Source organism: Quercus lobata, chromosome 9, assembly GCF_001633185.2.
Source record: "Quercus lobata isolate SW786 chromosome 9, ValleyOak3.0 Primary Assembly, whole genome shotgun sequence".
In the NCBI taxonomy this organism is placed as follows: Eukaryota; Viridiplantae; Streptophyta; class Magnoliopsida; order Fagales; family Fagaceae; genus Quercus; species Quercus lobata.
The window spans coordinates 15,645,062-15,658,278 of record NC_044912.1 but is presented as its reverse complement, the minus strand read 5'-3'; the positions used below and the strand labels follow the sequence as shown (position 1 = coordinate 15,658,278).

Below are 13,217 nucleotides of genomic sequence, written 5' to 3'. Positions count from 1 at the left end.
CTGCAATTTGGTTATTCCCTGCTTTTTTTGCATGCATAGCTCCTATACATTGGCTTCCACTATCACGAACTACCCCCAAACCATACCATATTATGTTCTACAATTTCCTTTTTTTGATAGGCATTGTTCTGTAATTCCTTGACAGTCAAATTTACCTTATAATACATACCTACATGAGGTCTCTATCTACACTTTTCAACAACCACTCTTATCTGATTAGTTTTCTAGAAATTACTATAATGCATTTTGTTATGGTGCATTTAGCAAACATATCAACCCAAGCCTTAGTCAATCTTTTTCTAAATTATGTTATGTTGCGTTTTATATTCTCGCATATGCAGATATGCCTGGCAACAAATATCTGCATATGAAATGAATTGAAAAGGAAGGTTTAACATTGTCAAATCATTTGTTTTCCTTCTTTTCAATCTTTTGTTTGTCCAATGGGTTAGTTAGATTTTTACTAACTCTCCCCCATTTTAAACCACAAATAAAATGATAAAATGACGACTCAAAGAGCAGCATAGAAACGTTAAAGATAAAGTTTGTTATGGTCTTATCATGGCAATGTGCATTGAGTTTACAAAAATTTATGAAAAAAATTTAGTTAAGAAATTTATTTTAGAACCTTAGCTTAATGGTACTCCCTAATATATCAATATTCAATAGACATGTTCAAGGTTTAATCCCCTTCCTCAATTATCAAATTATTAAAAACAAAAAAATTAAGACATTTTTTATCAAATTCAACACTTTCCTCTTATTCGCAAGTAGGTAAGCATGGAAATATTTGCACTTTGAATGAAATTGATATACGAAAAGAAGGAGCTTAAAACTAATGATCTCATTTTATAATCGTTCCATAAATTTAATTGTTTGAAGATCAAATTAAAGTCAACTATGTTTGTTGTTATGTCAATATAAATAATGTTTTTTAAATAATGTTTGTTATTATGGATTTTATAGAAATGTGTATTTAGTCACAGACATTTATTTTAAATTTATTTCTTAAATCAAATACAAGAATTTAAGATTAGAGTTTATCTTATCCCAATGACATTTTATTTAAAGGCTTATACTACTCGAATTGATGCATGATAGTGAAAATACGTAATAATTACCAATAACCTTGTATCTCTACTATAGTTTGGTCTTGAGCAAACTATATATGTTTCTCAACAGAGATTTATTCTGTTGTGTTTGGTGTAGAGAGGGAAAATTCCCGACCTATCACAAGCTGACACGTCACATTATCAAGTCCACAAAATACAGCCAATTACAGAGTACCATGTATTGCTGCTAGGTTTTGCTATCACTATTCAGAAGCCAATAGAAATTTGCCAAGTGTCATGCAAGAACCAATCATGCTTCAGCGCATGTGTAAGCGATGACTCAAGCAGCTTCGCATGTGTAAGCGATGACTCAAGCAATCCAGTACGTGTAAGCGATAACACAAGCGAACCAATCAGGCTGTGACATGTGTCACCAATCAAGTTCCGCCACGTGTCGCTCACCCACCCCAAAACTCCTATAAATAGAAGCCTTCCTGAGACATTTAGGAGGACCAGGATTCAGAAGTGAAAAAGCTCTGCTGGAATCAAGCCCTGAAGCCTCCAGGAACTTCAAGAACTTCAACCCCAAAACCGAAGAACATTCGAAGCAGAATCATTCAGATCATCTGCCTAGATCCTAAAGTTTGCGGGAATCAAGCTCAAAGGTCCGAAAACATCAACAACCACAAATCAGTGAAGCTCCACGGATTCAAGCCTCTAAAGCCCCGAAGAACTTCCACCACAAATCTTCAAATACAAAGAACATTCGAAGCAGAATCATCCAAACTATCTGCCTAGATCTAAAAGTTCACTGGAATCAAGCTCAAAAGCCTCCAGAAACCTCAAACAACCACAAATCAGCGAAGCTCCACGGATTCAAGCCTCTAAAGCACCGAAGAACTTCCACCACAAACCTTCGAAGACGAAGAACACACGAAGAACACAAAGAACACGAAGAACAAAGAATTTCTAACAAGCTCATAGCCAGAGATTCATTGTAATTCTGTTCCAAAGATCTTCGATCCATTCCTCAACCAAATTGAAGGATATCTTGTGTTCAAAACAAAATCACATCATCACAAATCCAATCAACAAATCTTTTAAGGAGATCGAATCAGAGGATAACTCTTTTGTAATCACAGAGAATTGTACCACACAATCATAAATACAAATTCGCATTTGTGAAACTATTTTACTTGTTTGATTTATTTCAAACTAGAAATTTAGTCGCTTACAAATTATGGCACGCCCGGTGGGACATCTCTACCTCTCATCTCATTCTCCTTCAAAGAAAGAAATTAACATCATCTTGCTGCCTACTTCAATGGCTTCTAGTAAGAACATTCAAGCTTCAACAATAGCTGCTTCAACTAAACTTGGTATGGCTACCACCAACAACTGCATTGGTGCAATCAATTGTAGCCAACCTAAAGCAAACATTCAATGTCAATCTCAATCAACCAAGGAAGCCAAGGTCCAGACAATTATCTCCTTAGACCCTCTTACAAGAAACAAGGTCATCAACAAGGACGTCTCCACCTTGGAACACCTCAAGTATGGGGGCAAATCCCCTTCTTCCTACACAAGAAGTTGGTCGCACGATTTCTCTCCCATCAAAGGGAACCCAAAAGATGAGATTTCACATGCTCACTTCAATTCACTTCCTTCTCCATCATCTTGGGAAGTTGTGTCAGTCATGACGACTAACACCTCTACCATGGAAGAAAAGATGGCCGAAATGGAGCAAAGGGTTGTCCTTCTCACAAAAGCACTTGAAGATAAGGACCTCCAAATTGCAACTTTGATGAACAAACTCGAAGTGCAAGATCTTGGTGAATCAAGCCATGGTCATAAATTCACATCTACAAAGGATGACGAAGGGAGAGAAATTGAAAACACTCCCCGACGAGAACAATCTACTTCGGTTGCTTCGTTGTTAGTCCAACAATTACAAGACATGATAACAAATACCATCCGAGCATAATATGGAGGTTCTTCTACAAGTTCTCTCACATATTCAAAACCCTACACAAAGCGCATCGACAACATGAGAATGCCAAATGGGTATCAACCCCCCAAGTTCTTATAGTTTGATGGCAAAGGAAATCCTAAGCAACACATTGCTCACTTTGTAGAAACTTGTGAGAATGCAGGGACTCAAGGAAGCCTCCTTGTAAAGCAATTTGTTCGTTCACTCAAAGGAAATGCCTTTGATTGGTATACAGACTTAGAACCTGAGTCAATTAACAGTTGGGAGCAACTCGAAAGAGAGTTTCTCAACCGATTCTACAGCACACGGCGTACGGTAGGCATGATGGAGCTTACCAATACTAAACAGTGGCAGGATGAGCCCGTCATTGATTATATCAATCGGTGGCGTTCTTTGAGTCTAGATTGCAAAGATAGACTTACTGAAATATCTGCTATAGAGATGTGCATCCAAGGCATGCATTGGGGACTTCTTTACATCCTTCAAGGGATAAAGCCCCGAACATTTGAAGAGTTAGCAACTCGTGCCCATGACATGGAGTTGAGCATTGCTAGCCGCGGAAGTACAAACCCTCCCATACTTGAGGAAAGCATAAAGGAAGTAAAGAGGAATGACAAGAATGCAAAAGTCAGCCTCAAAGACCTAATGGTTGTTAGCACTGCCGAAATCAAGGTTCCAAGAAGAGGAGCAAAGGCAAATGAAGAACAGCTTGAAGGGTGGCAAAAGAATGAAGTGCGTCGCCTGACCTTTAAGGAACGTGAGCAAAAAGTATATCCGTTCCCCGATGAAGATGTGCCAAACATCTTAGAACAACTATTGCAATTGAAGCTAATTGAATTGCCAGAATGCAGGCGACCAGAAGACATGGGGAAAGTTGATGACCCTAACTACTGCAAATATCATCGCATCACTGGCCACCCAATACAAAAATGCTTCGTCTTCAAAGAACAAATCATGAAGCTTGCCAAAGAAAACAAGATTGATCTAAACTTCAATGAAGTTGTTGGGTCAAACCATGTGACCGTTGCTTGTGATGTACTTCCAACTCTCAGGCAGGGGGCAAACACCATTGGAGCTCACAAGTTGATCGACAATGATGATGGCATAAGGATCGGCCCCATCAATGGGAAGTTCCTTAAACACTTCTACACTTGAAAATCAAGAATTGCTCCTCGGTAAGAGCTTAAACTACCCACTATAATGCTGCAAGGGTACATGATGTCTTCCCATTACCTTTGAAAGCGTACAAATAAAGAAAATTGAATCCCACTCAATGGGAAGTTCCTTAAACACTTCTACACTTGAAAATCAAGAATTGCTCCTCGGTAAGAGCTTAAACTACCCACTATAACGCTGCAAGGGTACATGATGTCTTCCCATTACCTTTGAAAGCGTACAAATAAAGAAAATTGAATCCCACTCTATGTCACCATTTGCGAGTGTGGCGTAGTGGTTGGATGCCTATGTCGCCCTTGAGGCCAAGGTCTCGGGTTCGATTAGTGGTGATACCCACTATGTGCAATTGGTACCCATGAAATACCGTGGGGCGTGGGGCGAGGATTACACACGTGAGCCCTCCTTTTTTGCCAAAAAAAACAAGATTGATCTAGACTTCAATGAAGTTGCCGGGTCAAACCACATGACCGTTGCTTGTGATGTACTTCCAACTCTCAAGCAGGGGGTAAACACTAACCAAGCTCACCAGTTGTTCAGCAATGATGATGCAAGGATCGGCCCCATCAATGGGAAGTTCCTCAAATGCTTCTATGCTTGAAAATCAAGAATTGCTCCTTGGCAAGAGCTTAAACTACCCGCTATAGCGCTGCAAGAGTACATGATGTCTTCCCATTACCCTTCAAAGCGTACCAATAAGGAGAAATTAATCCCACTCCATGTCAACAATTGCGAGTGTGGCGTAGCGGTTGGACGCCGTGTCACCCTTGAGGCCATCTCGGGTTCGATCAGTGGTGATACCCACTATTACACACTGCGCTCCCCTTTTTGCAAAAAAACAACGACAAAACAAAAAAAAATTATCAAAAAAAAAAATCTTTTGAACTACGTGATGACTTGATCCCTCTCAAGGGTACGTAGGCAACTTAGTACATTTTGCTAAGTTTAGTCACGCACTAAAAAAAAAATTATTAAACAAAAATAACCAAAAAAAAAAAAAAATCTGTTGAACTACGTGATGACTTGATCCCTCTCCGAGGTACGTAGGCAGCTTAGTACTTGTCACTAAGTTCAGTCACATAAAAAGAAGAAGAATTGTCTGTCTAGCTTGAAGAGTTTCTCCACAGGCCATCAACGTGCTTTTAAAAACCCTTTGATTGGCAAGGCGTCACTTAAGATCAGTCAATTGCTCACTACATGATGCTCAAAGATCATTATGGTAGAAAATGACAGCTGCAAAGAATTGTTGTTACTCAGCTTTCCTTGAACTAATGATAAACATAAGTTGGTTCTTGGTTGTGGAGTAAAATAAAATTTTCAACCTCTTTTTGCAAAGAATGAAGTCTACATGGCATTGCTCATCTTCTATCGACATCCTCCTATATCTCTGAAGTATACTTTGCATCATTTATCTCCTGGGGGCATTTTTTTGTACCTTACAAGTCTAAGCTACATCGTCTCCCTTTTGAATGGTGTAATTTCATATCATGTCTTCAAAAGTTGGACAATATCACCTTCCTCCAGCATCTGAAGTTGGTGTTGCATCATCTCTCTTCCAAGGGCATGTCCATGCAATGTCAAAGTCTTGGCGGCATTCTTCTTGAAACTTCAAGGTTTCGTTGGCATTTTCGAAATCTTAATTAGAAGTTCTTGCATCTTCAAAGTCTTGGCGGCATTTTTTTTTGAAACTTCAAGGTTTCGTTGGCATTTTCGAAATCTTAATGAGAAGTCCTTGCATCTTCAAAGTCTTGATAGGGACGTCTTGCATTTTCAACATCTTGTTGGCATCTCTGAAATCTTGATGTCTGGCTACAGTGCTATACGCCCTTGATGTCTGAGCAATGTTGCCTCTGAAAATTGCTTTATAGCTTCATGAATGTTGTCATGGCTTCGGCAAAAATAAAGTGTTGACATGGCTTCATGACTTCGGTGAATGAAGTGTTGATATTGCTCCACGGCTTCAATGTAAATGATGGTGCAACTTCAAGTGCTAATGTGGAGTGTTGTCGTGGCTTCATGACGAAGATAAGTGTTGACACGACTTCAAGCCGAATGAAGTGTTGACGTGGATTCATGGCTTCGGTGCAAATATTGCTTCATGACAAAGATGAACATTGGCATGGCTTCAATGCAAATAATTGCTTCATGACAAAGATGAACGTTAGCACAGCTTCGGCAAAGATGAAATGTTGTTGTGGCTTCGTAACAAAAATGAACGTTGGCATGACTTCGGTGCAAATATTGCTTCATGGCAAAAATGAATGTTGGCATGGTTTCAGTACAAGGACAGATGCTGGCACAACTTCGTTGCAAAAAACTCTTGATGCGGCTTTGAGGCAAAGACTCTTGACGCGGGTTTGCAAAGATTATTGAGATGGCTGTGTTGAAAAGACAAGTGTTGGTACAGCTTAATTGCCAAGGAAAGCGTGCTACATAACAAAAACAAGTAACAACAAAGAGCTTGTTAGAAGAAAATCTCATGGTACGTCTGACCAAAAAAAAAAAAAAAAAATCAACAAAGAGAGAGAACTCCATTTTTAATCACTAGCCTGTTCAAAAAGGAAAAAGGTTAGTAGAAAAAAAAAAGGGGCATAATTTTACTGCATAATTTCTCTACATTTAGAGTATTATGCTACCCACCAGAGATGCTGCTTGTGCAACTCAATGCATACCCCACTGGCTTTATATAGAAAATTTTTGAGATAAAAGACAAAAAAATAAAAGTTGCCACCAAAATGTTTAAAGTCAGACTTTGCAAATGCACTCGAAATCAAAGAAAGCTGCACCGAATGTTGAAATGCAAGATGACATATAACATACTGTAGTTCACCAGCTACCTCATGACCTACAAGTCCAAGCTCAGCTGCTACCCTGTCAGAGCCGCCCACAAAAAAAGGACCAGAAAAGTCATCATAGACAAACTGTCACCCACGGCCTTCCCTTTAAGATTTGTGAAAATCCAGACCTTATTTCACAAAACGGACACCACAGGGACCTTAAACGGACTTCAATTGACAAAACCCTGAAAAATCAAGGTCACCGGAGCTAACACGCGCTTCCACGCGCCACCAAAAGCTTCAGAGGATCGCGGCCTAGTCCTTCGTATTCGTACAAATCCAGACTTCATTTCAAGGAAATGGCATTACCGCTCGATCCAGCAGCCCTCGAAGTGCAAAACCCAGAAAGATCATCCTCCAATAAGTTTCCACGCGCCCCCACGCGCGGTCACGAGCTCACGAGGATCCGTGGCTTAATCCTCCACTTCTGCTCAAATCGGGCCACCATTTCAAAAAAACAGAAACTTCCACTAGATCCAGCGTGCCCCGATCTACAAAACCCCAAAATTACAGGCCTAAAAGATGATCCACGGGCCGCCAGAAATTCCGATTGTCACAGCGCCAGGATCACGCGCTCAACGCGCCGGCGATCTCTCACGCGTACACGCTGACACACGCGCCAGCGCAGTGACGTCACCAATGACGTCATCCTCCACTGGTCTGACCCGTTTGTCGGATCCGACCCGGATCCGAACTGGATTAAAAAAAAAAAAAAAAGAAGAAAAAAGAAAATACCTTGACAAAAAAAAATCAAAAATTTCAAAATGGACCTGTCCCACTCAATTTTTCGAGTACATTCCGATTTTGGGACCCATTTCTTCATTCGAGGCTCGAAAATTGTGCAAACGTCCAATTTCCAAAAAGTTGACTTTTGTGCAAATGTTGACCAAACGTCAAAATTTTTAAGATGGGCCTATCTTGCTCAATTTTTCACGTACATTCCAATTTTGGAGTCCGTTTCATCATTTGAGATTCGAAAATTGCACAAATGGCTCAAATTCCAAGACAGTTGACTTTCATGTTGAAATCAACCTAAAGTCAAAATTTTCAAGCCACACTTGCCTTACTTAATTTTTCGTGTACATTCCAAATTTGGAGTCTATTTCTTCATTTGAGAATCCAAAATTGCTCAAATGATGTGATTCTACAACTGTTGGCTTCGAAGTGAACTTTGACCAAGAATCAAGACGTTCGAGCAAAGCTTGTCCTATTCGGACTTTCACAAAGATTCTAATTTTGAAATCCACTTATTTGTCTTGGACTTGGTGATCACAAATCAAACCCACATCTTTGAAGTATTGACAGTGTCCAAAACTTAAGGCCCTCAAGATCAAAATTTGAGATTCATCCATTTAATTGGGATCCCCGCAGGGTTATTCTCCAGACTTCATCAAGACTGCTTTTTCAAAGTACAAATGAACTCTCACAAGTGTGTTGGAACTTTAAATTACACTGGGTCATTAGCTCAACCTGCTGTTCCCATTCGGTGCCTACCAGTCTCCAACTTACCATTCCCGTTCGGTGCCTACCATTCCTACCTACCGTTCCTACCTACCATTCCCACCTACCATTCCCACCTAACATTCTCACCAAAAATTCTCAACTACCATTCTTAACTACCTACCTACCATTCTTCATCTCTCTACTATAAATAGGAGGGCCAAGTTCATCAAAAACTCATCCAAAAAAAAAGAAAAAAAAAAAAAGAAAAACACTGAATCATGAAATGAAGATTTGCCTCTTTCAGATTTTCAAATCCTCCTTTTCACAACCATTTCTCACTATGACCTCATCATTCTCAACACCTAGCAACCGATTTTGCTTCATAATCGGTTTGAGATCAACCCTCCCATGGTTCAGTCGAAACCCTATTTACAACATCATTGCAGTTTTGAGATCCAAACAATCTTTGTTTCTCCACTTAACAACCACCTTTGTCCATAAAATTACTCGTAACAAGGTCTGCATCGACCTCCCATGCTTCCGTGGACTTGGTTGGTCAGGAAATCCAAGTCCAGCAGAAGCACCTGTTCCTAACCTCAGGGCTCCTGTAGTCTCTTTCCAATTGCTTGGTCTTCCAGCAGAAGCAGTGGTTCGGAACAAACAGCAACTTGACTGGTTTCCAAGACCAGAATCACAAGTTAGCTCCATCTTTCATTTTTCTGTGCTTTTCCAACAAGTGGCAGTAAGTGAAGATGGTAAAAAAGTGTTGGGGTATCCTACAAATTGTTTTCCATCAACACTTAAAACAGCCCCCAAGGTGCCAGCTCATCAGAATTCAGCCTTTGGTACCGATAAATGGTTATCAAAGCCTTATTCCATGTCCCCACTACTACGGGATCCAAAGGTCATCGTTGCTGGTACCTCAAAACTCATTTTCTGGAATTACTCCAACTTAAAATCAGCTTGAAGAATTTCAGAAAGTACTCTTCTGAAATTACTTCAACTTAACGTCCGTCGGCATGGTCCCATTACACAGGCACATTCTATGACTCACCGCCAGACCCCATGCAACACACAGTCAGTCCCATATTCAAAGGTGTACTTCCCATAAACATCTACACCAGAAGGGTCCCAGCATACAGGGCCAGCACCATGGTAGTGTATGCTTTTCCCGTATGCTTTGCTTCATCTCCGTCTTCTTTGTGATCTTCTGAAATAACTTCACCAGAAGTTCTTAAGAACACGAGGCTAGCACCATGACCCTGCATGCTGTACCCAGCCACCATTCTCTCATCTTCCCCATCTTCAACATCTTGTGATTGCCACCAACGATCCAAAATACTCTCCTGAAAGTACTTCAACTTAATCTTTGCTAAGAAGGCTCCATCACGCAAGTACGTTCAAATACTTGCAGACCCTTTTTCAGTCTCATTAAAGCCTTTCATATGAGTGGGTCTACTCTTTGGAAATTATTTCATCCTTCTGAAAGCTCCACCACCTTCAACAGCTCCACCACCTTCAACTACTTCACTTAAAGAGTCAAGTACCAAAAATCCATTTTTTCGAAACTCATTCCCACACCACACTTCGAGACTGTGTGCGTGAACGAGTCTCGAGGGGGCATTTGTAGAGAGGGAAAATTCCCGACCTATCACAAGCTGACACGTCACATTATCAAGTCCACAAAATACAGCCAATTACAGAGTACCATGTATTGCTGCTAGGTTTTGCTATCACTATTCAGAAGCCAATAGAAATTTGCCAAGTGTCATGCAAGAACCAATCATGCTTCAGCGCATGTGTAAGCGATGACTCAAGCAGCTTCGCATGTGTAAGCGATGACTCAAGCAATCCAGTACGTGTAAGCGATGACACAAGCGAACCAATCAGGCTGTGACATGTGTCACCAATCAAGTTCCGCCACGTGTCGCTCACCCACCCCAAAACTCCTATAAATAGAAGCCTTCCTGAGACATTTAGGAGGACCAGGATTCAGAAGTGAAAAAGCTCTGCTGGAATCAAGCCCTGAAGCCTCCAGGAACTTCAAGAACTTCAACCCCAAAACCGAAGAACATTCGAAGCAGAATCATTCAGATCATCTGCCTAGATCCTAAAGTTTGCGGGAATCAAGCTCAAAGGTCCGAAAACATCAACAACCACAAATCAGTGAAGCTCCACGGATTCAAGCCTCTAAAGCCCCGAAGAACTTCCACCACAAATCTTCAAATACAAAGAACATTCGAAGCAGAATCATCCAAACTATCTGCCTAGATCTAAAAGTTCACTGGAATCAAGCTCAAAAGCCTCCAGAAACCTCAAACAACCACAAATCAGCGAAGCTCCACGGATTCAAGCCTCTAAAGCACCGAAGAACTTCCACCACAAACCTTCGAAGACGAAGAACACACGAAGAACACAAAGAACACGAAGAACAAAGAATTTCTAACAAGCTCATAGCCAGAGATTCATTGTAATTCTGTTCCAAAGATCTTCGATCCATTCCTCAACCAAATTGAAGGATATCTTGTGTTCAAAACAAAATCACATCATCACAAATCCAATCAACAAATCTTTTAAGGAGATCGAATCAGAGGATAACTCTTTTGTAATCACAGAGAATTGTACCACACAATCATAAATACAAATTCGCATTTGTGAAACTATTTTACTTGTTTGATTTATTTCAAACTAGAAATTTAGTCGCTTACATTTGGATGTGCTTCAAGATCTTGGTCGATTGATTGCTCCTTTTGTACTAGTATTAGGATAATAATCCTTTGCACTAGGCACAAGGATTAAACACCCAAGTCAATGCTTAGGTTACTTAGAAATTTCCTCCTGGGACCCCCCCAGAAAAAGAGAGTACTGAGTGCTCACTGCCCCTCCTTCCTAACAAGAAATCTACACCATTCTTATAATTTGATTGCTTACTTTTTTATTCTTTCTTATAATTTGATTTTTTAAAAACAAATATCACTGTGAATTGGACTTGGAGTATCAATTTTATATATACTTAGACTTTTCATTTTTAATAATTAAATTAAATTTTATCAATAAATAATTAACTATTAGACATTAAGTTTATGACAAGATTTATTGTAAAAATGTTAGGGACATAGTTTTCAGCGTGAAAAAATTATTAAAAAAAAAAAAAATTGGTTCAATTATTAATTTTTTTAAAAAAATATAGTAGATATAAGCCCACACGAATTTTGGTTAATTTGCATTTTTGCTGATAAGAGTATATATAGATAATTTGTCCACGTGAAAATCGTTGGAGGACACCATTGTCTGTCTCTTTTGACGGACGCCTCCCGCTGTTTCTTTGTGCGATTGTGTCTCCTGAATTATTCTCTTTTCATATCTCCTTTTTTCTTTTTTCTTATTTTTTTTACCGTGCCTTCCTCTCTTGTCCAAACTTTTTAAAAACCTCTCATACTTTAGAAAAGTCCACTTTGAGGGTTGTGTGGAAAAGACAGGTTGACTGGCTGGAAGGGTCTCCCCCTCGTTAATTATTAGATTTTTCATGATACACACATTCATTAGTTTTCTCTCAAATAATAAATTTTCTGTTTGAAGTTGGTTGGATAGTGGGTACACACGCTCAAACTCACAGCTAACAAAAAGAGGGAAAGTAGAGAATGAATCGAATCAATGTGTTGATGCATTGGCTAAGTTTAGAGCCACTCTATCTTCTAACTATGTTAATATATGGTGGAGGATTTGCTGACTTTTGATAAAGCCGAGCTTTTTTGTAATAGACTTATTTGTAGTTAATTTATATTAGTGTTGGTTTACCAAAAAAAAAAAAAAAAATTACACTTCCCTATTTTATTTATCTTCTTACAGTAGAGGTTTTACATTGGTGGATGCACATAGTATATATATCTACTCAAGTTTGGCTTATCTCCAATATATATATATATATATATATTAATTGGAATCTCTTATTGTTTTAATGAGAAACGATCACATCATATACTAACTAAATAAAATGTAGAGATTAAAATACACTACCACTTGTCAGTGTATACTTAAAACAAAAAGAGATATCAAGTTGAAAATGCACTAGAGGTAAGCCAAACCCTATCTATTCTACATGCAACTATAATTTCCCTTTTAGTAATTAGGGGCTATTTGGTTGGATATTTCTAGTATCGTTGTTTAAAATGAAGTGAAAACTGTATTTAAAAAAAGTATTGTGAAAACACGTGTTTACAATATTCATAAAGAACAAAAATGTGTTTCTTACCATGTTTCAAATAACATATTTCAGTGTGAAAAAACATAATTGTGTGTTTGGTATATGTGTGTGTGTGTGTTTTTTTTTTAAAGCTGACAAGTCGGCCCTCTGGTTGGAATTGAAGAAGGAAGCTTTATGTGTTGTCTAATCAAGTGGGCTCCATGTTTTTCAAAATATTTACAATGTGCCATTGAGTAACATTGTTTGAAATCTAAAAACTGATAAGATGAGTCATAAGTTTTTAAAATTCAGTGTTTAAACATCCTAAAATGAGCAATATAACTCAAACACTCCTAAAAAAACACCTTTACCAATTGTGTTGTTTTTTTTTAGAATCACATTTTTCAGTATTTAAACACTAAAAACTGTTATTTTGAATCACATACCAAACATAACTTATTATAGATAACATCATAATAGATTTTTACTTTATTTTTTAGAAAAAAAATAAATCACTCCATAAACTTTCCACATTTATT

At 38.8% G+C, this 13,217-nt stretch overlaps 1 protein-coding gene across 1 annotated transcript; it reads left to right on the top strand.

Moving 5' to 3' along the window:
* Positions 1 to 2,395: 2,395 nt before the first annotated feature.
* Positions 2,396 to 3,664, top strand: LOC115959179. Its single transcript, XM_031077490.1, has one exon. It carries the CDS (start codon positions 2,434 to 2,436, stop codon positions 3,034 to 3,036), a length of 603 nt encoding a protein of 200 aa, XP_030933350.1. The 5' UTR covers positions 2,396 to 2,433; the 3' UTR covers positions 3,037 to 3,664.
* Positions 3,665 to 13,217: the final 9,553 nt, after the last annotated feature.